This window comes from Leptosomus discolor, chromosome 5, assembly GCF_034619465.1.
Source record: "Leptosomus discolor isolate bLepDis1 chromosome 5, bLepDis1.hap2, whole genome shotgun sequence".
NCBI classification, from domain to species: Eukaryota; Metazoa; Chordata; class Aves; order Leptosomiformes; family Leptosomidae; genus Leptosomus; species Leptosomus discolor.
The window spans coordinates 78,683,919-78,708,508 of record NC_141395.1 but is presented as its reverse complement, the minus strand read 5'-3'; the positions used below and the strand labels follow the sequence as shown (position 1 = coordinate 78,708,508).

The 24,590-nt window shown below is 40.9% G+C and overlaps 1 protein-coding gene across 2 annotated transcripts in view; it reads left to right on the top strand.

Moving 5' to 3' along the window:
• EFR3A (EFR3 homolog A) overlaps positions 1 to 24,590 on the top strand; it is a 67,216-nt gene that overhangs the window by 14,663 nt on the left and 27,963 nt on the right. For both annotated transcript variants that reach the window (XM_086466255.1, XM_086466256.1), the window contains 5 exons: positions 8,580 to 8,701; positions 12,208 to 12,357; positions 17,355 to 17,492; positions 23,260 to 23,338; positions 24,247 to 24,382. In XM_086466255.1, coding sequence (XP_086322381.1) covers positions 8,580 to 8,701; positions 12,208 to 12,357; positions 17,355 to 17,492; positions 23,260 to 23,338; positions 24,247 to 24,382 — 625 coding nt within the window. The remainder of the gene's footprint in view (positions 1 to 8,579; positions 8,702 to 12,207; positions 12,358 to 17,354; positions 17,493 to 23,259; positions 23,339 to 24,246; positions 24,383 to 24,590) is intronic.

The following is a 24,590-nucleotide window of genomic DNA, read 5'->3' as shown; positions in this document are numbered from 1 at the left end:
GAATATATTTTTTTTTTCTTTTGGCACATTTTACACTGTAACCCAGGACAGTGCCCACCAAAGCCACTCTGTCATTCTCACCGCCTCAGCTGGACAGGGGAGAGAAAATACAACAACAGGCCCGTGGGTCAGAGAAAGAGAATTTAACAAAGCAAATAGCTGCGCACGGAAGCAAAGGCAAAACAAAAGATCTTATTCTCTACTTCCCATCAGCAGGCGATGTCCAGCCACTTTCTGGGAAGCAGGGCTCCGGTACGCGTAGCGGTTGCTCCGGACAACAAATGTGAAATGAATGTCCCCCCTTCTTCCTGTTTTTCCCAGTTTATATTGCTGAGCAGACGTCATGTGGGATGGAATATCCCTTTGGACAGTCTGGGTCAGCTGTCCTGGCTATAGCCCCTTCCAAGTTTTTACCCACTCCCAGTCTACTGGGGAAATGTGGGGGAAACAGCCTTGGTGCTGGGTGAGCCCTGCTCAGCAGCAGCCAAACCACTGGTGTGTTATCCAGCTACACCTGCACAGCACGGCGAGGGCTGCAGCTCAGGCAGACCCAGTACAGGGAGTAACACTTGCGTTGCTGGACATTGCCGTTGGTAGCAGCGTGGGGGTTCCTTGTGGATTCTGTAAGGCTGTTGGATGTGATTCCCCGTTGATGGGATTAAATGGAGTTGCAGTTCAGGCAGACGGGAGGGTGTAGCCGAGTGATGCTACTCTGGAGTAGAACTACTTATGGTGGAATGCAGAGAGTTCTTGCTCTGATGTCGTGGTAGAGTGTCCCCTTAGTTCGGGGCACAGCAAGGGAGCTTTACTGAAGGCAATGAGGTGTTTGTTTATTTATTTAAATAACTTTGAGCCAGGCTACCCTGCTTCTTTTGATTTGCTTGTGTAATAATGCCTGGGCAAGGCCTCTTAGGGAAATGGCTTTGGAACTTATTTCCTGTGCTGCCAAATGGCAAAGTCTACGTCGCTTTCCGGCAGTTTAAAATCCTTGGTGGCAAGCCGTTACTGCCAGCCTCCACTTTGATTTACAAGGCACAGGTCACTTCCAAACAAATGTTATTCCAACAGAACTCCACCGTATAATAATCTGTGTGACATCCCTGCTAGTTCCTAATGAAGTCTTTTATGAGCAAAGCAGATTAATGGCCTTTGTAAATTAGGAGATAATTTGTGTTTGTTGTAAAACTCAGTAACCAAAAATAATTACATTTTTCTAAATAAGATGTCAAATTCTGTAAGGAGAGTGAATCTATATAGCTCTTCAACAGTATTCCAGAGGCTAATTTTAGCCTAATTATGCTAATTTCCCTAGGTGCCTTCTGTAGTCATTGGAGAGAAAAGGTAGAGTCTTTTTGTGTTGACTCAAGAGGAGCATTGGCTCTAACAGCTTGTCTGTTATGGAGGACACTGGCCTACTGCGATCTTAAATAAATTTTGTCAGACATGGAGACAGTTTACCATCATGTTTAGCCTTTTTTAGTTTTTCTCTCTCCTCCTGAAGGAAATAAACAAACAAACAAGAGTAGAGAAGGTAGAGTGACTGAAATATCTTTCATGTTGTGCTTCAGTTATTCTAATGTACCACTTCGGAGTGGAAACTGGTATTGTCTGGAAGAGAAAAATAAATTGCATATGAAGTCAACACCTTTAAACTGGTGAAAAGTCAGACAACCTTTGGAAAAGTTTCCATAATATTTGTAGGTGAAACTCAAATTTCAGGCCAATACCAATTTATAGTCTGCTTACACTTAAAAAGATACGGGGTTTGATTGTGGCCATAAGTATCTATTGATTATTTTCCACCCCAAAGCTGACTTTCAAAGCTTCTCTGGGATACAAAGGCACTGATGTCTTTCAAGTGAGATTCAACTGTCTTACTCGAGTTGTAGTTTTTTCTCAGCTTCACAGGCAGATTTTGCTTCAGCCGTGGGAACTCTTGTGATTGCTCAGGAGTCCGGGTTTCAAATTAAACCGATCTGTGTACTGAATGACTCTGAGTAGTTTAAAGTCTTGGAAAGATCTGGAAGCTCCCGGTGTGTTCCAAGGTTTTTTTCCCTGACTTCCAGATATCTGGTTTTGGATGCAGAACTTACTCTACTTCATGCTCTATCTTCCAAAAAACCAAAAGTTTCATTCAGCTGTTTGACATGTTAAATTCTATTTTTGAAGTTAAATTTAATTTTTTAAGTTGATTTGCTTTTAAAAAGCAAACCTGAAGATTACTGCTTTAGAAAAAACAATTGTTTGGTTTTCATTTGTGTACATTTTGTGCCTGATTTTCAGGTTACGTATAATTAATTCCTGTGACTTTTTATATGTTACATTTTTAAATTACGTTAGCTTATTTCCTACAGCAGCAATGATTTTTTACTAACATAGTTGTAAATCTGCTTATATAGGCAAATACTTGAAAACAAGTGAAATTCCATAGTGGACATTCTGAATTGTATTTTTTTTTTTTTTCTAAGTAGACCAGATTTCAAATTGGCAGTGTCTATGAAGTTCAAAATGTCTTTTTCTATGATGGAAGATATTTTTATTAACCATGTGCTAGGATAGCATATGCTGGTGAGGAAACTGAAAAAATGTGGTGGGAAAAAGTGAGATTTCCTTGGCTTAAGTTTTGCAGAATGTGGAGGCTGCTTGCAATAAGCTTTTACTTAGAAACTTAGGGCAATACTAAATTTCTCTCTCTAACCATTTTGCAGAATTTCAGTAACCGAATATCATGTAAAACATCTCTAACTGTCAGTAAAAATAATGAAATGTATTGATTAGACCCATAGTGGTTATATTACTGGGATAGAATGAATTAATTATATTTGTTCTTCCTGTCTAGGGGTGAGCAGCTTTAAAGTCTTTTAACTTGTGGTCAGAATTTTTGGGGAAAAGAGATATTGTTAAAAACACTTTTAATTTTCCATCATTTTTTTTTTTTAGAGAGGATCCAGAAACTTTCTTTAGCAAGCAGCTGCTCAAAACCACTGGGAAGTGTAATTTAGTAAAATTTTCATCTTAAACTATGATGACAAAACTCATGTTGAGTACAAAACGTTTTAAGCTAATTTGAAATGTTGACACAGTGAATTCTTTGTATTTTGATAGTAAAATACTGGGGGTTCAATCTGAAAAATAGCAAATATATATAGATCCCAGTATTGCCACATTTTAAATTATTATTTACCACAAATGCTTTCTTTAGTTGATAGGGAAGCGCCCGTTTTGGAAGGGCAGTTTCTTTTTAGGACCAGTGAAAGAATGATACTGTCAGTAACAGCGTTGGGCTTCCTGTGCATGAGAAGGTGACCGTTACTGCTAGGTGTCATCGTTTGTTATTTAGGAGAAGACAAGCAGTATCCCGAGTGGAAAAGTGACCAGTCGGTGCCTGATGTAACAACATGATTTTTGCATCTGTTAGGGTTGGCTTGTAAAAGCAGTTGATTTTGGCAGAAGTGCATGTGTATGTAAAAATAGTATAAAATGGCAAGACTGTGAAATTGAGGAATGTCAGAATTAATATTCCCAGTAGAGTACTCACTTGTTTGGCTGGCTTGTTTGCAGCGTGCTGATCTGGAAGTGTGCGATGGAAGCACATCCTTATTACAAGATGCTTCTCTGATTCCATGTACCGCTACAGAATTAACGTACTAGTACTGATTTAATGTACAGTAAAGCATTCAATCTCTAGGATCCCTGTTTTATCTTTTTTTTTTATAGCAGTTAAAGGTACAGAGAGACAGAATTACACAAAGCATGCTTTCTCATCCTGTAGGTTATTAAATTATCTGTTAAAATCTATGTCTCCATTGACTAGAGCTTGAGTGGTGCTGGAGAAATGGCTTCAGGCAGTCTTGTTAGGGTCCTTGACAGTGAAGTATTGCTTCCTCCGCCTCACGCTCATGCTCTCTGGCCTTGCCCGGGTTCGTAGCCCCGGTACCCAACCTGCCGCTGCTGGTTTCTTACACAGCCGCACACGGGCGTTCAGGGTGATTGTCACCCAAGTGGCATGAAGTAAAACAGAACGTGAAGCTATCCATCCCATTCCAATAGAACTCAAAATGAGAAGCGTCAGGTGACCTTAACTGTTAATAACTAAACTAAATCACCAATTTCTGTTGTTGAGCACCATATCTTGATATTCTTTATCGTGGTACTTTTAATACTGTGTTTGTGAAGATAAAGCATGAATCCAGCATCTGAAACTTTTCTCTATAGAAAAGTTTAAGTGTTGTCCTTTTTGCATTTGTTTGGTGAAGAGCATAACATACATTCCCACACTTCTTAATGCTGTACTGTGTAGTTTATAAAAGTCTATGTCTATAGGAGATCACTCTTGCTATGTGATAGTTTCCTAATAACGAAATACAGTAGCTTTGTCTGTAAAAGATGGTAACTATCAGTATCAGCACCCCCCTTTCCTCTATCTGAGATGTGAGAAAATTGCAGGCTGTAGAAGACAGACTGGGGAGCTCAAATATAAACAAAAAATTACTGCTCAGATCCAGCCTACAGTTTTTAGAGGGAGATACTTTAAATAACATAGCTCAAACTTAAATACGATGCATGCTGATTTTACTGTTCTTGAATTGCTGCAAAAACCTGACCTTCTTTAAAGACGTCCAGGGAGCATTAAAGTTACAATTTTTCTTCTATTCTACTGGCTACGTAAGAGTGATAAGACAGCATAAATATATATAACAAATTATGTCCTCAGGAATTTAATTTGAGAACTTGGATGATTTACTGACAAGACTTGCACAATCTCTCCCTGGTAACATGATCCAACTTTCTCGACTCAGTCTGGAACAAACATCTTCTGAATAGATAATATATTTCTTTTTTATTTTGTGATAGATGTGTATGTTTTTATACTGATTGAATGGTATTGGTTTCAAAAATAATGAAAATAAGATATTACCAATGTAAGTTCCTTTTTGTACCTTCTGTATTGTGCAAATACAAACGATGCTTGTACTGGTAAATTTCCATAAATTACCAGTGAGTGATTGCAAGCGTTTACTATGACTGGATGACATGTTTACATCTATAAAACCTCTGTAAGTATATCCCAGGCAAGTGCTTGGACTTTCATAGAGTTTTGTAGGTTTTCAGGCTTAATAACGTTTACATTTGAGGTATGCTTGAAAATGTCTTGGGTGCTTAGGAGTAAATATTCCTTATTTAACAACAATAAGAGTTTAAGAGCACCACTGCTAAGCAAGGAGAAAAATTTCTCTAATGAAATGGAATTGTATACCTTACCGAACGGCAGTGCACCTCAAAACAGTGTGATCACCGTTGGCTTTCCCGTGGCCTAAATATTCACTCATCTGAATGCTAATCCTGGAATATGCTTCAGAAATGCTTTATGTTCAGTGGGAGAGATTGTTTTGTTCTCCACATGAGAAAATAAAAAAATAAAATAAAATTGCCCTTTCTGGACATTTTGCTGTGGCATTTTGAGAAGTAGAACTTCTCTGAGTACTTACTTCCCTGCTACAAAGCTACATCGTGATGTAGGAGAAATGTCCCCAGCGAGAGGGAGCCCCTGACACCTTTTTGGCCTAAATTCCTCACTTGTTCTTATAAAGCTACTTCTTAGTACAATAAATCTTTCTTCCAGCAAAACAGTTATTAGAGTTATTTTAAGTTTTCATGTTGGAAGACCCTGACAATTGAATAATTTTGTATTTTGTATAATGTAAATATGCTAATATTAAATCCTAGATGAGTTAATGCTCTCGTGGCCGCTTCCATAGTCTTTTGTGTTCTTTAAACTTTTAGCTTCCATTCTTTTACTTGCTTTTATGGAAGTTTGCTGCATGAATCAATTGTAAACTTGAAAACTTGAATGTCTGGAAAATACTAAAATCGTATTGATTTTTTTTTTTTTACCCCTGGACTTTACGCTTTATTAAATTGTAAGGACTAATTAGGTTCCCGTCTTCCAATGACTTTAGAAAATCTATTTCTGTTTTGTAATTTACCAATTCCATGAAACAAACCAGTGAGATGTAAGACATTTAAAACATTTTCCAGGGTCTGTCAGGAAGGAAATTATCATTTTATCATTCACTGTATTGAAAAAAGTATGATTGCTGTTTGTGGATTATCTTTCAAACTGCAGCGGTAGACTATACAAAATCGGTTTTTGACTGTAGGTCACTTTCTTACCACTTGATGGCAGAGGATATTCTTTACAGCAGGACTTGTAAAATGATCTAGTATTGTACAATTTTGCTCAGTTTTCAGTAATGGCTGAGAATATAGTTTTTGTATCGCTTTCAGTGGGTGAGCTGGTAGTGCAGTTGAAAGGGATAAGTGTTCTAGAGAAAACAGAAAAAAAAGACTGAAAAAAAAAGTAGAAAAAGTGGTTTTGTTTTGTTAGTTTGTGTTGTTTTTTTTTTTTTCTTTTCCCTGAAATATACAGCTTTCACTTGCAGCTTAAAACTACCTCAAAACCTCCACAAATCAATACGCTGTAGATTATGCTGAAGTGCTTTGGGCTTGTCTAGATGTATGGGAGTAACATGCTGATAAAAGCAGGTTCTACATCTCAAAGTATAAAAGAAATGCCTCAGCCTGTGCCTAGCGATTAGCAAGAAGAATACTGGGGTGGGAAAAAGTTGAGGGAGCTTAATGGGACAGCTCTGTGCTTCAGGCCAGAACCAGCACTATGTTAAACCTTTCCTGACAACCTTTCTTTTCCCTTTTGTCTTCCCTCTGTTCTTAAAACTGTCAGCGATGGAGGATCCAGAGGGTCTTTAGGCAGCCTGCTCGCTTTAGGAAGGAAGGGTTTTTAATGTCTAACTTAAGTAGCCTTTACTTTAGTGTAAGCCAATTATTGCTTTTCCTATTACCATTGGACAAAGAAAAACATTTATTTCTTTTCTTTTTATAGCTCTCTTCTGTACATTGTGAGACTAACATCTTTTAGGAAGCCGTAGACTAGATAATTTAATGTCTTTCAGTCTTTTTTGAACAGGTATTTATCTAAAGCTTTGTTCATCCCTTGAATAATTGAAGGACTGTATCGGTTAATCACCATCTTCAGCTGGATGCGGTACTTCATCTAAGGGCTCATTAGTGCCAATTAAATGGCAAAAATTTCTTCATAGGTGTTACGGGTAATACAGTTGTATCACAATATATTGATTTCTTCTTCATGACAGTATAAGGGCACTGGCTTTTCTCGAACGTGCGGTTTATTATAACCCTAAGTTTCTTTTCTGCATTCAGCCGTCTCTGGCTTGTCTTGTGCAGCTGTCTTAAAATGGCGTTTTGCATTTGTCATCCCTAAATTGCTCCCTTGATTTTTCAGGGCCTATTTCCAGTTTGTCAAGAACCAGGGAGGAAGTGTGCCTACAGCTCTGGCCAGCTTAGTGTTCTTTGCAAATCTGATGAGCCCACTCTGTCATCTAAGTCTCTAGTGAAACTCAAATACTGCTGTATTCCAGACAGGCCCCTTCAGAAGTTCACTCAATACATTATTGCAGTTTGATGATTTACAAGTGTTTCTGTATTTTTTTTCCAAATCCTTTTGCATCTATCTTACGGGGAATGTTATTTTGACAGTGTTTTTCTAGCTTCCCTTTGAGAATTTTGTATCACTGAAGTTAAGATATGACAGTTGCTGTTTCATCTGGATTCACAAAATCTATTTCCTTGTCATAGGAATAATTTAGGCTGGGTTGATGTGATTTGTTCTTGACAAATCCATGTTGGCTGTTACTTACCCCTTCGTTACTTTGTAGATGTTTGCAAATTGGAAGGGTTTTTTTAGAGTGTCTTTCTGTGAATGGAGTTAAAGTTGACTGAGTTATAATTCCCTGACTCCTCCTTTTTCCCTTTAAAGATAGACAGAATTGACAGGATGACTCCAAGTTTATTTCCCTTAAATTTTGATGTCAGGAAGTTGCTAGTTCATCTGCCAGTGACAGTGTGCCATTTAATTGCTTGGACGAGTACCTGAAAGGAGGCTGTAGTGAGGTGGGGGTCGGTCTCTTCTCCCAAGTAACAAGTGATAAGAACAGGAGGAAATGGCCTCCAGTTGTGCCGAGGGAGGTTTAGCTTGGACATCAGGAAAAATTTCTTCACCGAAAGGGTTGTCAAACATTGCAACAGGCTGCCCAGGGAGGTGGTGGAGTCACCGTCCCTGGAGGTGTTCAAAAAACGTGTAGATGTGGCACTTCGGGACATGGTTTAGTGGTGGACTTGGAAGTGCTAAGTTAACGGTTGGACTTTGTGATCTTAAAGGTCTTTTCCAACCTAAAAGATTCTATGAATTGATGACACTTGCTATTCGAGTGTTAGATGTTTCCATATTGTATAGTGTGTTTTATTTAATGCAGCTGCACCCTTTCATGATGATCTAAATGGCGTTCTAGTGGAAAGGCTTTAAAAAGAAAACTCTCCAATTTAACTTTTGCTTCTCTGAAGTTAAATATTTAAGTATTTTCAAATCTGGATTCTTTCCTAATGCAATGTTTTATGTTTCTTCTTAAATGAAGCTTAGTGTTCATTATTCTCTTTTGGGGAATTGGTATCAAAAGCTTTTTTTAACGTATTTAATTTTCCAGTTTGTCAAATTTGCCAACATTGAGGAAGACACACCTTCGTATCACAGACGCTACGACTTCTTTGTGTCTCGATTCAGTGCCATGTGTCATTCGTGTGACCACGATCCAGAAATACAAACTGAGTAAGTGCCATCCTGTATGTATTACAGAAAACTGTCTTAACACATTCATATAGTCTGTAATACAGCTTTTATTATGATATTTAGTGGAATAGTTCATTTCAGAGGAAGAAAATGAAAGTGACTTTGTAAATAGCACGGAATATTGCAAATCTTAGGTGGCTAGAACTCCTAGAACATTTAAGTGGAATTTTACCTGAACAGTGCCTGCCAGATTGCGTGGATTCTTTCCGGAAAGGTGCTACTTATTACTCTTAACTGTGTGCGAGTTTCAGAACTCATTTGAGAAATTAATGGGGCTACTTACGTGACTAGCCAAAGCATATTCTGAGGCTGCTATTTGAGAATTACTCGTTAAAATTGAATTTTCTTAGATGTCTGCAGTGTGATACTGTGTGTGAAACTGAAATGCCTTCATGAATTAGTATTACAAATTTTTACGCTATTATGTAAGCACCACGATTTTTTTTACTTCGGCTCCCCCTAGCGATGTGTTCTTCCTATCCGTTGTCAATCGGTATTTAACTCCCGAGCATTTTAGAAAACTTAAGGCTTTGCACATTGTATTGTTTGCATCTCTGTTGTACTCATCTGTTCTATTTCCGTGCGTTAAATTCTTTAGCCAGCTGTGAAAAATCCGTGTGCTGAACATTTGTTCAACCCTTTAGGTATTGTTTTTATGTTGGCTGCCACACATAGGTTTGCAGTTTCAAAAATCGGTGAACTGTGTTTGCAAAAAGAAGGAACACTGCGTACGTCGCTTGGGAGAAAACAAAAAACCAAAGAAAACAATTGTGCCTCCTTTAGTCTTCTGGTTCATTCCTCCTTATTTTTTGTAATTTGCTGCCACCTAAATTTGTTGTCCTATTGCTGCACGTAGGGTTCTGCTGTAAACTTCGTCTCTAAAGGGGTTAGGATTCAATCTGCCTGCTTCTCCTCTACTTTTTCCCCTGCCCCCACCCCCTTTCCTTTAGGAAGATTATTCCAGTGAATGGTTTTACAGGATGACCCCCCAGGAATTGTTTGGGCAAGAACTGAATCGTGCTCAGGGACCAAAGGGCAAAGGGGATGGGAACTTCTTAAGCAGGTGTCACTAGTGAAGCCGGTGTATCCTGCAACTACCTCGTAACTTAGGCTTCTCTCAGCTACAGTATATTTACCTGAGGCCGATGGTTGCAACTGGTATTCATAAATGTTTTAATGAGCTTTTTGAGATTCTGCCTTTTTAGGCTTAGTGAAATTAAACATTTCAGAAGAGGTTAGGATACGGAGGTCAGCTCCGGATTTTCAGTACTACTTTCACCTCATTGCCCCTCGCAATGAGAGTACTATTAGTAATGACCTAGAACATGGAATGAATTAAGAGACTAATACGTAACCCTGGTTCATCTATCGAGTATGCTCTACCAGTCATAAGGATACCCCAAAGGAAAATACCTCAAAGCTGTGATTGCTGTAGGAGTAAGAGAACTGTGCTCAGCTTTCGCTCTTCAAATTGTCAGCCTGCACCATTCTCTGTGCTTCGGTTGGCAGTGCTGATGTGCCCTTAGACAGGGAGGAATTTCATCCTGGTGACAGAAGGCCGTACATGACCTTGATTTCAATGTGATCTCCGCTTTACTACCCATCTGAGCCTTCTTTAGAGAAATGAAACCTTTCCTGTATGTGGTGAAATTTGATGCTGCACCTTCCTCAGTACTTCAACCTCCATTTTTCAACCTCCTATACGATAGTAAGAACATTAAATTAGTCGTAGTGGCACTCCAATACACAAAAGCGTGGCCTTTTTTCCCCACGTGAATCAATTTTTTTACTCAGGTTAATGAAACATACAGCAATATGACTTTTTCCACATCAACCTAGACCGAATGTATCTCTTTTGAAAGAGGTCTTTATGAGCAGCAATCATTCTTGGAGGGGCTAGGGAAGTAATTCAGCTCATCCCAAAACAGACATCTGGAGCCACCGTTCACCTGCATAGCTTGGGGTTCCACTGAACTGGCTGCCTTGGAAGGGAGCTTGAACATCATCTACACACACGGTCAGGTAGTGCAGGCTTCTGAGTCTGAAACGGAATCTCACCTGGTGACGTTTCCCTTTCAGCAAGGGAGGTTAGTGCTCGTATTTAATGTAGCTACAGCCACGGTATCAGAAAAATTTGATTGCCTTAGCAACTGATAGTTAATATGCAAAAAAAAAAAAAAAAGTTTCAGTGGTGGAATTTTGGAAGCTTTTTGTCTTAAAGGTCACTCTTAGATCCTTAATATTAAAAACTTCGTATTGGGTACTGCGCTGTAGTTGTGGTACAGCAATAGTAAAAGCTTTTCTAGCTGTTTGCATCCCTCTTCTTCCCTGTTTTCTGTGTAACCCTTTTAAAACTGTCTTGAAAGATCTAGAGTGGTATCAGATCCATATTGAATGCGCGTGGCTTTGTTCAGAAATAGCTGAAAAAAAGAGAGTTCTAGATTGAAGTATTTACGAATGGAAATTAAAGAAAAATATTAATTATCGAGTTGTTAGCTCTGTAGTTCATCTAGCAAATGTTTCGTTGCAGCAAATTTGACTGGAAAAAGGCTAACTGTGTTACCCATACTGAAATTAAGATTTAAAAAATGAGGGATGGAATTTAATAGAAATAATTTCAAATTTTAGTGAAGCTTGTGCTTATTTCACTTGATCACTGTGTCACCCTTTCTTCTGCTTGTTTTCAGTATGTAAAGTTCTATTCCTACCGTTTATTATAATGGCTAATTTGCTATTACCACTTCCAAAAAGAGTATTTTGCCATTCATTTCATTGTAGAGATTGTCCTGCAATCTATTTTTGTCCAACAAAACAAAATACTTAACGGCTAGACTAAGTCTTTTTTTTTTTAGAACTTATATTAATTTTTCCTCTTTGTTGTTGTTGTCATCCTTAATTTGGTTCAAATGGTTTTAGGCTAGAAGTGGTGGTTCCTTTTTGTGCATGAGGCTTAAGTTGATAGAACTATCCTTTGCTTTCCATCTTGTGAATCTTGCACAAATCTTTAAAGCAGTCCACAGCCTTAATTACATCTTTTAAGGATGTGATCACGTGGCTCTGGTAGCCATTGCTTCACCTTTGCTGGGATAACTTCACAATATTTTTCTTCAGTACTGGAATAGGTTGAGATTGGGCACAGCTTCAACTGATGGGTAGTAAATGGCGTAGAGTTAGTGGGGTTTTACCCATGTGACTTTCTTTTGGAGGTGGTGAACACAGTTCGAGTATTCATTGATCAGTGTCAGCGTTGTCCTTACAGATCATCTTCTGTTCAGTTACTTGTTTTGTCGGTTTCCCTGTGAGCTATAAAGGCATTTAAAGGCAATATGGGCAACCTCAATGAATTGGTCAAATTTCCGAATTACTGCTTTTCAGAACCTAATGATATTCCCCACGACATGATTACTACTGTCTTAACAGGTAAACAGCCATTCTGGGAGGTGCGGTGTTTCTCCTTTTCGGTAATTCCTTTTTTCCTTCCTTAGGATCCGAATTGCTGGAATCAGGGGCATTCAGGGAGTGGTTCGAAAAACAGTTAATGATGAACTTCGAGCAACTATATGGGAACCTCAGCACATGGACAAGATAGTGCCATCATTGCTGTTTAATATGCAGAAAATAGAAGATATTGACAGGTATTTTTATCCCTGGTCACTGACATGCTTTTTAAGCAATCTTTAGGCTTAGTTTTTTGCGATAGATACCTTTTTCTTTTCTTTTTAATGGAAGTAACTATTGATATTTGCTAGCTGAGGCTCTTTGAAACTGATAGCACAGCTCTGCTTAACTGCTCTTATTGTTTCTTGTCTTAAAGTCTTTTCAGCTACCTTTGTTTCACTTATTCTAGATTCTGTTGGCCTAAAAATTGCTCCAGAAATTGTATAACCTTGTTTAGACATCTTGAAAATTGTAAACTCTGTGTTTTGTAATGTAAGATACAGAGACAAGTAAGCACGGGCTTTTAGGTGACTCAGATGATTTTGCTAGTTATATTTGTTAAAATTAGGGGATTAATTCCCATTTATCCTTCAGTAAAAAAAGTCTGTCCTGTCTGCATCAGTACTTACAGTGAGGATTTAGAATTCATTTATATGTAGACACCCTTTTCTTTTTTTGGCTTTCAATGACTCCTGGGCATATTACCTGCCCGGTATGCTTTCAAAAAAGATCTCTGTGATAATTGATGTTGAGGATATGCCAGTCAGCTTACAACTGAAAAGTCACTTTTTTTTTTGGTCCATGTCTGTATTTAGGGCTAAACACTGTGTAGGTGTAAAAAGTGTTTATTGCTAGCACTAGGAAAATGTCCGTAAAACTAACTTCAGCTGTGCAAACAAGCTTCAATGTTTCTTCATGTCCAGCCCCAGCTGCTTCAAAACTTGCTTGGTAAGTAGGCTCAGCAGCCTTCCTATAACAACACGCTTTTCATGTTTTCACGTGACAGTCCCCTTGCTAAATCTGCAGGTTTCTCTTCTTTGGTTTGTTGGGGTTTGGTGGTGGTTTTTTTCCCATCCTTCAGCCTTGTTTTTCTTCTCTTATTTCTAACTGCCAGTACCTGTCTCTTCTCTAAAGGAAATTTTCAGCCTAATGACTAAAATCAGTAGTTGTCTGTCTGCCCATGCTTTATCCATTTACTGCATATAACTGATGGCCCACACAGTATGTACAGAAATACCCGCTTGGGTTTTCCGTCTGAAGAGTGATCTGAACAAGAGACAAAGGTTTCTGAAACTGCTGTTTGAACGAGGAGAGCCTAGTTGGCCTTTGCTTGCTCTTACGGGGTGTCTAGATGCAGGCGGGCCCTTTCCCTTGTCACTCTTCACGGTGCCCTCACACATACGCTTTTCTTTGTATAGCGAAATTAAACTGACTGCTGATGGAAAAACTGACTGAAGTAGGATTTGGATCAACCACTTTGAGCAGATCACTTTATATATACTTGTAAGGCTAATTTTTATCATTTGTTGAGCAATGCAATAGTGGTGGTAGAAAAACAAATCTGTTAAAAGCAGATGTTAATTAAATATCTAAAGGAGTTGCTTGAAACTTTTTCTATAATGCACATTCAACAGAAAAAAAAAAAAGACTAACAGTTTTCCAAGTGGCAAGTAGGGGCCCTGTATGATGCTCATATGACAGAAAAGCTGAAAACAGTATTTATAAATTGTTGTTCTCCTGGCCTTTAATAATGTTACAGAGAATTTCTCATCTTGTTTTGTATGTGACTTCTTATTTGTGGAGGACAAACAGAGGCATCTTGAAGAGTGGGAGGAAGAAGCATATTGTTCTGGCAGATGGAATCAAAGCATTATTTGAGAAAGAGCAAAAATTCCAGAAAATCCCCCCAGATTAAGTCCATCGAAAATAACCATTTTTGGTTAAAGCTGAAATACACATAGGTAAAGCTTACCTTAAAGATCAGAGCAATTTTACCTTGTGGAACCTTAATAGCTTAATTCAAGATTCTTCTGAGTACATGTCAGTGAGACACTTTTTGAAGTTAAGAATTTAATATTTAAACGACATTTCAAAACAGATAATTGTTTTTGTGGATGTCGTCGTTTGTCCATATATCTGAATGCACATTTTAATTACCTGACTATCAGAAAAATTTGCATGTGTATTCTAAAAATCAGACTGGGCTTTTTCTTAGTTGTACTTCACTGCGATTCAGTATTACAAAATAATTGCCATGCATACTTCAGCACGGTATAAGGCATTGCCTGAAAGACTCTCCCTTCTTCCTTGAAGTTTTCTAGAAGAAAATTCCGAAGAGTCAACCATGTATGTCCATTTCTGTGCATCTCTAAAATGGGGAAGGGGTGTATGAAATTGGAAAATCACTTAATTTGTGACCCACTCTTCATGATACTGCAGAACTAAGCCTGCCAGCCTTATTTAAGGCAGAAAGGCACTATAGCACTTGTAGACTTGACTTCAAATCATTCTAATATATCCGTAATGCTCATCTAAATTCTGTTTTAGAGGTAGATTAGAATGTATTTCTTAAGATGCGTGAATCATCGTCAAACATTCCTGTAGCTACTCTGCTCAAAAGTAGTGGTTAAGTCGTCTTCACATGTCCCATCCTGTTGGCCAGTCCTGCTTTTGTGGTATTAAAGAAGTCACATGCCTGAGATGCTGACTTGCTCTGAGCCAGTTCAAGCCTGTGATTAGAAGTTTGCTATGGAAACTCCGGTACTTCAACAGGTCCCTCCTTCCAGTTCCTTGTCGCCACCTTTTCTGATAGAGATTATGCGTAAGAAAGGAGGTAGAACAGTTAAAGGGAGTGCTTCTTGCCCATTTCATTGCAAAATGCCTTTCATGTTTCAGTCCTCTGGACTTGTGGTAGTAGAGAAAGTCTGGATGGGGAGAAGCAGTAGTAATTGTTTAAGTGTTGCCGTTGGATTTGTCAGGGGTTTTCTGATCTTTGTTTAAAAACCAAGTCAGTGAAACAAAATGAGTACGAGTTGCTCGTTTGAATGTAGAAACTCGAGAGGCTGTACGAAGATTTCCTTTACAACTGAAAAGTTAAAAGAGTAGTTTTATATTAATTTGTTGGCAAATTTTATCACCTGAAGAAATAGCAACTGTGGTAGTAATAAATTCTTCCCACACCCATTGCTTTTTTCCTTTCCCTCCCATCGTGGCATCATTTTTTATTGTTTCTGGCTATCAGTAGTACATTACTATGATTGAAATGTAATCTTTTTGTTCAAGGACAAATTTCTCAGCAAAACTTACGTAGTTTAACACTCTTCGTGGCGTATTTATCTGATACAGAGTTTGACAGTCTGTATTTTTTTGTTATTGTTATTTTCTGACTGAAGAATCGGTGGCTATGTTTCTTTTTCAGAATAAGGCTGTTAGGGAAAGAAGAATTCTCCTTCAACAAAGGCAACCTTTATAAATATAGTACGGGGAAACTAACATCAATATCTGCATATTAAAAATATATTTCCAAATGTGAAAGGTGTTTGGTTTTTTTCTCGTCCAAGTTATTATTAACATACCATGTGATAAATACGGGAGTCCAGTTGCTCAATGGTATCATAGAGGGGAAGAATACTGCATGGCAAAAAGCAACTTGGCAAAGTGCTATATTGTAATCAGGTTAAAAATTAGAGGTTTGTATGTACTGATGCAGACATTGTAATAGATATTACACTTATTTTTTCAGTCCTTTGTTGTAGGTCAGCCCTGGCTAAAAGCAAACTCCCACCCAGCTGTTCTTTCATTCCACCTTAACCCCTCAACAGGACAGGGAGAAAATGGGATGAAAAAGCTCAGGGGTTGAGGTAAAGACAGGGAGATCGCTTACCAGTTACCATCATGGGCAAAACAGGCTTGACTGGGAGAAAACTGATTTAATTTATTGCCAATCAGAATAGATTTGAGTAGTGAGAAACGTAGACAAAACCTAAAACACCTTCCCCCCACCCTGACTTTCAGTCCCACCCTCACCCCTCCACTCCCGACCCCTCTCCCCCCGAGGGGCGCAGCGGTGGGGCTGGGGGTTGCGGTCGGTCCCTCGCAGCCCCTCTCGGCCGCTCCTCCCTCCTCCCACGGCTCCTGCTCCAGCGCGGGCCCTTCCCCGGGCTGCAGCCCTTCAGGGACAACCTGCTCCCGCCCGGGCTCTCCACGGCCGCAGCTCCGGCGGGAAACAGCCCCCGGCTGCGGCCTGGGGCCCTCCCCGGGCTGCAGGGGGGGCTCTGCTCCAGCGGGGTCTCGCCAGGGCTGCAGGGGAGCCCTGCTCCGGGCCTGCACCCCCTCCTGCCCTCCTCCTCCTCCTCCTCCTCCGCCCTCGGGCTCCCTCTGCTGCTGCTCCCTCCTCGGCTTCCCCCTCCTCTGCCCGGGCCGCCTTTGGCCCTTTCGGAACCCTCTTTCCCCCCCGGCGCCCCCAGCTTGGCTGAGGGGCTCAGCTGTGCCCTGCGGTGGGGCCGCTGGAGCCGGCTGGGACCGGCTGGGTCCGGCCCGGGGCAGCCCCGGCCGCCCCTCACCGAGGCCGCCCTGCAGCCCCCGCCAGGCCCTGGGCACGGACACCCCGTACCGTCTTCTGCATGGTCATGCTGGGAGCCAGTCGGTTAGAAGATGACTTAACTTGTACGCTGTCTAGTTAGAGGTAACTGTGTGGGTGACAATGTTCTGTTCAATCAGACTCTTTTCCAACTCACAAGCCATCTGTTCCTGCAGCAGTACTGGAGTTCTGTTTAGCACTCACCCACACAGTGTGGATTCAGTAGTGGGCAGGTGAATGAGATCATTAGTCTGAACAAAAGTACTAAGATTCTGCCTAACTTTTGGCATGCTTTCATGGTCTTTGTTCATTGTTAGCAATGGGGAATGTTTTGTCAAAATGCAGCGGATAAATTATATCAGTATTAACTGGTGGTTTTGCCATATAGATATTTACTAATACAGTGGTCAGTACTGAGTGAACAGATGATGATCTATGGTCCTGCTATAAGAGAATAAAATATTTTATCCAGAATTCTGGTTTAATGCATACTTGAGATACACTTCTTGCCTAGATCAAAAGCGTGACTCATGAATGTTGTAGAACCAATGGTGGAGGTACAGTAAGATTATTATTGATCAGTAGTAAAATCAATGTATTTTTGTCTTATTGTAGCAGAATAGGCCCTCCATCATCTCCTACAGGAGGCGAGAAAGAGGAGAATCCTGCTCTGCTGGCTGAGAATTGTTTCAGGGAACTACTCGGACGTGCAACCTATGGAAATATGAATAATGCAGTCAGACCAGTTTTTGCGTAAGTTGACAATTCATGGAAGGTCTTATGTTAAGAGATATTTTTAATTTCATCTTCGAATTATGTTGCATTAAATTCCTTCCTCCTTTTCAACCCAAAGGATTCTACTAACGGTTGTTCATATTTCTTCAGAAAATTGCCCCTCTCTTAATCTCACTTATTTGTTGCCTGTTAACTTCAGGGTAGTTATGGAGAAATGTGTGTCCCATTTGACTGATTTTAGAAGTGCAATGTAATGATTCGGCTGGGTTGTTGCCTCAGCTGGCCTTTCATTGAATGTGAAACTGTTCAAGATATTAATGTCCCATAGACGACCATTGCAGTCAGTGAACAGACAAGCTAAGTAGCACAAAGGAGCGCTGTGCCCGGATTAATACACAAAGTTAAGATTTCTACTTTCTTGCAGTTTTCTTCCAAGACCTCTTTTGATATTCTGTGAGGAATATCTTTTAACACCTCATTTAGTAGTGAATGGCAGATGTGCACACAGTGTGCACGTTATGCATTAATGCACACAGTACAAATTATAGCTGATGTATTAACTATCAACTCCAGCGTTTTTAAGTGCTCTGCATTGCCCCAGTTGCTTCTTTAAAAAATATGATGTAAAAAAAAGCTACAAGCATTAAGGTAGCTTCAGTCTGCTTCTTTCACCTCTGCTAGTGTCTATAAATTCAGCATGTTCCCAGGAGAAATCTTTGCGGGAAGCTCTGGACTTGGTGATACAACTTCCAAACCGTGGCTTTTCCTGGTGATGAGGAGAGCTGCTGGCTCCTTGTAGATTTTCAAGATACTCACCTGTTACGGGAGTATCTTCTCTTAGATGGCCTGGTTCTTCTGCTAAAGACTAAGAATTTCATTCATACACAGAAAGACTTTCAAGCTACTGAAAGCCATTTTTAAGTTACTACCTTCAGGGGTGGTGGCTTTACCAGTTCCCTGGGCAGCCTGTTTCAATGCTTCAACAGCCCTTTCAGTGAAGAATTTTTTCCTAATATCCAATCTAAAACTGCCCTATCACAACTTAAGGCCATTTCGTGTTCTCCTAACACTTGTTACTTGGGAGAAGAGACTGACCCCCACCTCACTACAGCCTCCTCTCAGGTAGCTGTAGAGAGCCATAAGGCCTCCCCTCAGCCTCCTCTTCTCTAGACTAAACAACCCCAGTTCCCTCAGCCGCTCCTCACCAGACCTGTTCTCCAGACCCTTCACCAGCCTCATTGCCCTTCTCTGGACACGCTCCAGCACCTCAGTGTCCTTCTGGCAGTGAGGGGCCCAACACTGCATACAGGATTCGAGGGGCGGCCTCACCAGTGCCCAGTCCAGGGGCACGATCACCTCCCTAGTGGTGTTCCTCAGGGGTCAGTATTAGGACTGGTGCTGTTTATAACATCTTTGTTGGTGACACAGACAGTGGCATCAAGTGCACCCTCAGCAAGTTTGCTGATGACACCAAGCTGTGTGGTGAGGTCAGCACGCTGGGTGGAAGGGAGGCCATCCAGAGGGACCCTGACAGGCTTAGAAGTGGGCCTGCACAAACCTCGTGAAGTTCAACAAGGCAAAGTGGAAGGTCTTTCATCTGGGTTGGGGCAATCCCAAGTGCAAATACAGGCTGGGCAGTGAATGGGTCAAGAACAGCCCTGAGGAGAAGGACTTGGGGGTGTTGGTTGATGAGAAGCTCAACGTGACCCATCACTGTGTGCTTCCAGGCCAGAAAGCCAACCATATCCTGAGCTGCATCAAAAGAAGCATGGCCAGCTTGTCAGGGGAGGTGATTCTGCTCTTGGGACACCCCACCTGGAGTGTACTGTGTTGAGCTCTGAGGCGCCAAACATAAGGACACGGATCTGTTGGAGTGAGTCCAGAGGGGGACCATGAAGATGATCAGGGGACTGGAGCACCTCTCTCATGAAGACAGGCTGAGAGAGTTGGAATTGTTCATTCTGGCGAAGAGGAGGCTCTAGGGAGATCTTGTAGCAGCCTTCCCATACTTAAAGGGGGCCTACAGGAAAGATGGTGAGGGACTTTTACAAGGGCATGTAGTGACAGGAAAAGGGATAATGGCTTTAAACTGAAAGGGGGGAGATTTAGAGTAGATGTAAGGAAGAAGTTCTTCACTGTGAGGGTGGTGAGACACTGGCATAGGCTGCCCAGAGCAGCTGTGGCTGCCCCCTCCCTGGCAGTGCTCAAGGCCAGGCTGGATGGGGCTTGGAGCAGCCTGGTCTGGTGGAAGGTATCCCTGCCCGTGGCACGGGGGGTTAGAACTAGATGATCTTTAAGGTCCCTTCCAACCCAAACCATTCCATGATAATCTGCCTGAATGGATCTTTGGGGCAGATAGAGAGGAACTGCCGAGGGTAACAGAGAACATATGCTACCCTGAAAGATTAAAGAGTCAGTTTCTATCATGAGAAAATAGTGGAGAGTATGATTTTGTATTTGATGGAGAAAAAGAAAATAGTAGCTAAAATAAGCTATCGTGTACTAGAAATGATGGACTATACTGGAATGATATTAGGGAGAAAGAAGACATGAGTAAATACATGAGCTGCTAAGCATTGAAGGATTTAAAGAGATAATTTTGTTTATCTTATTACCCCAAAGCAGGATTAAATATACTTCTGTGTTTGGAATGTGCACAAGGCAGGCAGCTATCCCAAACAGCTAGTCCAGTTTAATACCTAGTGATGCAAATATGCCGTTATCTTGGCAGACAAACTTACACCTTTAAAATTCCTGAAAATCTTTCTTGTAGGGATTTCTATTGAAGATATGTCATGTGTCAACATGGCAGTATGTCCCCTTCGATCTGCAGTGGACTGCATGATAATTTAGGGCACAGCAGAGGGTAGTTTTATGCCAGCTGGTTTAATGAACCTTGAAGGAGACTCGTGTACTCAGCTGGGTCACTATGCTGGTAGCAGCTGGCCAGTGATGTAATTGAGACCTCCAGATTCTAGGCAAAGTAAGTCAAACCATCCAGTCACTCCTCTTGTGTTCAGAGTACTGACTTCTTTCACCTCTATGCTTCCACGGTTGTTATTGGAAGCATATTTATATGTTTACCCCATTCTTTGGGAAAGGGCAGACCTTTTTGGGTTTTGTGGTTCTTAGGTTTTTTGGTTTGGTTTTGTTTGTTTGTTTGTTTCGTTGTTTGTTTGGGTTTTTTAAAGCTAAATCATTCCGCTTAAAAGGCATCCCAAATTACTTTTTTTAAATCTTCTGCGTTTAAAAATGCATTTATTTCTGTCATGCTTTTCCAGGTACTCATCTCCTTTTTGGAGAACTTGATGTATGCCCTATTCATAGCTTTCAGCATAGTGCTTAAGCAGAATTTCTTGCCTTTGCTTGAAACTCTGGAAAAAGTTTTTCATTGATACTTCCTGTCCCATTTAAAGAGAAACTGATGCATTTGCCGTTCTGATTCGGTTTTGATATTTCTTGCAGAAAGTGTCGAAACGCTTCAGAGTGATAAAGGAGTATATAGACAAAGAGTAGCTCATTTTTTGTTTTCTGTATATATTATTCTTGAAAACACTGAAAAAACGGTTTTTAGAGTCTATTCTGGATGTAACATTCAACGTTAATTGTATTGTAGCCCTGATTCAAAACAAATTCTGTATCTTATTTAGAGTAAAAGTCTGTAAAGGTATTATAACCATCCTCTTCAATGTCTTTTTCATGTAAATAAGCATATGATGCCACAGCCTTTTGTATGGAAACAGTATATGGAGTCGTAGAATTGTTCTGGTTGGAAAAGACCTTTAAGATCATCAAGTCCAACCGTTAACGTAACACTGCAAAGTCCACCCCTAAACCTTTTCTGCCGGGCACCTTTCCAGCCACTCACCCCCAAGCCTGTGGCGCTGCATGGGGTTGTTGTGACCCAAGTGCAGGACCTGGCACTTGGCCTTGTTAAACCTCATACAGTTGGCCTTGGCCCATCAATCCAGCCTGTCCAGATCTCTCTGCAGAGCCTTCCTGCCCTCGAGCAGATCAACATTCCCACCCAATTTATTGTTATCTGCACACTTACTGAGGGAGCACTCGATCCCCTCATCCAGATCGTTGATAAAGATATCAAACAGAACTGTCCCCAATACCGAGCCCTGGGGAACACCACTTGTGACTGGCCGCCAGCTGGATTGAACTCCAGTCACCACCACTCTTTGGGCTTGGCCATCCAGCCAGTTTTTTACCCAGCAAAGAGTATGCCCATCCAACCTGTGAGCAGCCAATTTCTCCAGCAGAATGCTGTGGGAAACAGTGTCAAAGGCTTTACTAAAGTCTGGGTAAACAATATCCATAGATTCTCCCTCATCCACTAAGTGGGTCATCTTGTCAAAGGAGATCGGGTTAGTCAGGCAGAACCTGCCTTTCATAAACCCATGCTGACTGGGAGGGTCTGATCACCTGTTGTCCTGTACGTGCCATGTGGTGGCACTCCATAACCTCCCCCGGCACCAAGGTCAGGCTGACAGGCCACTAGTTCCCCTGGTCCTCCTTCTGGCCCTTCTTGTAGATGGGCATCACATTTGCCAACCTCCAGTCAACTGGGACCTCCCTGGTTAGCCAGGACTGCTGATAGCTGATTGAAAATGTCATGGTGAGCACTTCTGCTAGCTCCCTCAGCACCCTTCGGTGGATCCCATCTGGCCCCACAGAGTGTCCAAGTGGTGTAGCAGGTCACTAACCATTTCCCGTTGGATTATGGGAGCTTCATTCTGCTCCCTGTCTCTGTCTTCCAGCTCAGGGAGGTGGGTACCCGGAGAACAACTGGTCTTAGTATTAAAGACTGAAGCGAAGAAGGCATTAAGTACCTCAGTCTTTTGCTCATCCTTGGTCACTATGTTTACCCCCACATCCCATAAAGGATGGAGATTCTCCTTAGCCCTCCTTTTGATGTTAATGTATTTAGAAACATTTTTAATTGTCTTTTACAGCAGAGGCAGATTAACTCCTAGTTGGGGTTTGGCCCTTCTGATTTTCTCCCTGCATAACCTTACATCATCTTTGTGGTCCTCCTGAGTTGCCTGCCCCTTCTTCCAAAGATCATAAACTCTCCTTTTTTTTCCCCTGAGTTCCAGCCAAAGCTCTCTGTTCAGAACACCCTCTGTTCTGAAGGCTGGTCGTCTTCTCCACCACCTCATCTTTTGGCACGTGGGGACAGCCTGCTCCTGCACCTTTAAGTCTTCCTTCTTGAAGCATGTCCAGCCTTCCTGGACTCCTTTACCCTTCAGGACTGCCTCCCAAGGGACTCTCTCATCCAATCTCCTAAACAGGCTAAAGTCTGCTCTCTGGAAGTCCAAGTTAGCAGTTCTGTCAAGCCCCCTCCTTCTCCAAGCATCAAAAACTTTATCATTTCGTGATCACTGTGCCCAAGACAGCCTCCAACCATCACATCACCCACAAGTCGTCCTCCCTTCACAAACAATAGGTCCAGTGGGGCACATTCCTGAGTTGGCTCACTCACCAGCTCTGTATATTCTTAACTGTTTATCTTTGGTACGACTAGATTCCTTAACATTGTGAAACTAGAACATCAGGAATTTCTGTTACAGCCAACTGTTTTGTGATCGCACCCTAACCCCTGAAAAGAAATGCTTTTCTGAAGTTCTAGTTTTCTGATCTAGGTAATAAGTCATTGTTCGGAAGATTTGTGTAAAGAAATAATCCCTTTGAGGTGAATTTTGAGAAAACTGTAAGGTGCCATTTATTATATCTGTGGAATGCCATTATTTCAGATCCCTTAATTTTTTTGTTACAGGCATTTAGACCACCATAGACTATGGGATCCCAATGAATTTGCTGTTTCCTGCTTCAAAATCATCATGTATTCTATACAGGTATGATTTTCTCCGGGGTCTGTTTTCCTTGCATACATGTTTCAAGCACATGAGACAGGGTTAAATGCTTACCTCACCATGATAACAATAGACAGTAGATGAAGTAAAAAAATCCAGAAGATCCCTTTCCATAACTTCTTAGCCTTATTCTTCAAACTTTTCAAATAGCAACCTAATTGTGGTTGGTGATCAGAGGTTATCCGATTTACTTTCAGTTGATATACACTTGTAGAAGAAAAGAGATATGAAGGAATTCTCACTGGAAGGTAGTGCAGGTGTCCCTCAGCAAGCTGCAGAACAAGGAGCAGGGTAGCCATACTGATCTGATGTTGTGCTCGATAAATAAATCTCAAGTTGGTCGCACCTCCGTGCCAATACAGCTCTACTGCTTTTGCAACCCAAGAAACCAGCTTCACGTGGAACTGTGTTGTGTTTAATTGATTTTTACTAATGGGCAGCCTCCGTTGTCTGTTGTAAACATGATCAAAGTGTGATTCTTGGATTGTGTCAAGCACAGACACCCAGAAGTGTCTAGGTTTGTGGAAGAAAGCTGAGTTTTCTCAGCATTTGTATCAGTGGTGCTTTTTTGTAAGAGCAGCTGAAGTCCTTGAACTGCAGTTAGCTGAATGAAGTACCGCTTCACGCTTCCTCTGTTCTTGTAGATGTTCCTGGATATTTTAATACTGTAAGCTGTTGTGTACCGGGCAGGATGGACCTGTGTTTCTTCATCTGGCGTGGTGGTTTTTTTTTAATCTGTATTTAACAATGAATTGATTGAAATTTAAGTAAATTTATGAGGGAGAATGTTGCAGAATAGGAACATGGTCGTAGCTATAGCTGAGTGGTGTATGAGTTTATTCATATTAAAGGCACAAATGAAGCTTTTATTTCTGTTTGTTTTTTAATAGGCACAATATTCCCATCATGTGATACAGGAAATTCTTGGTCACCTTGATGTTCGCAAAAGGGACTCACCACGAGTTCGTGCTGGCATTATTCAGGTTCTTTTGGAAGCAGTTGCAATAGCAGCTAAAGGATCTATAGGTAAGTCATCTTAAATTAAAGGCACCAGGTCAAAGGATAGATTTGAAGGGAGGTGCTCACTTTTGCTTTGTTTTCAGACTGAATGAAAACATCTGTTTTGAGGAGGTTTTGTATTTATTAATTTCTTCTCCTATGTGATTATAAAATGCTTTAAATTTTACTTGGTTTATAATTACCCCAACATACTTGCTTGGTCATTTGACTATTT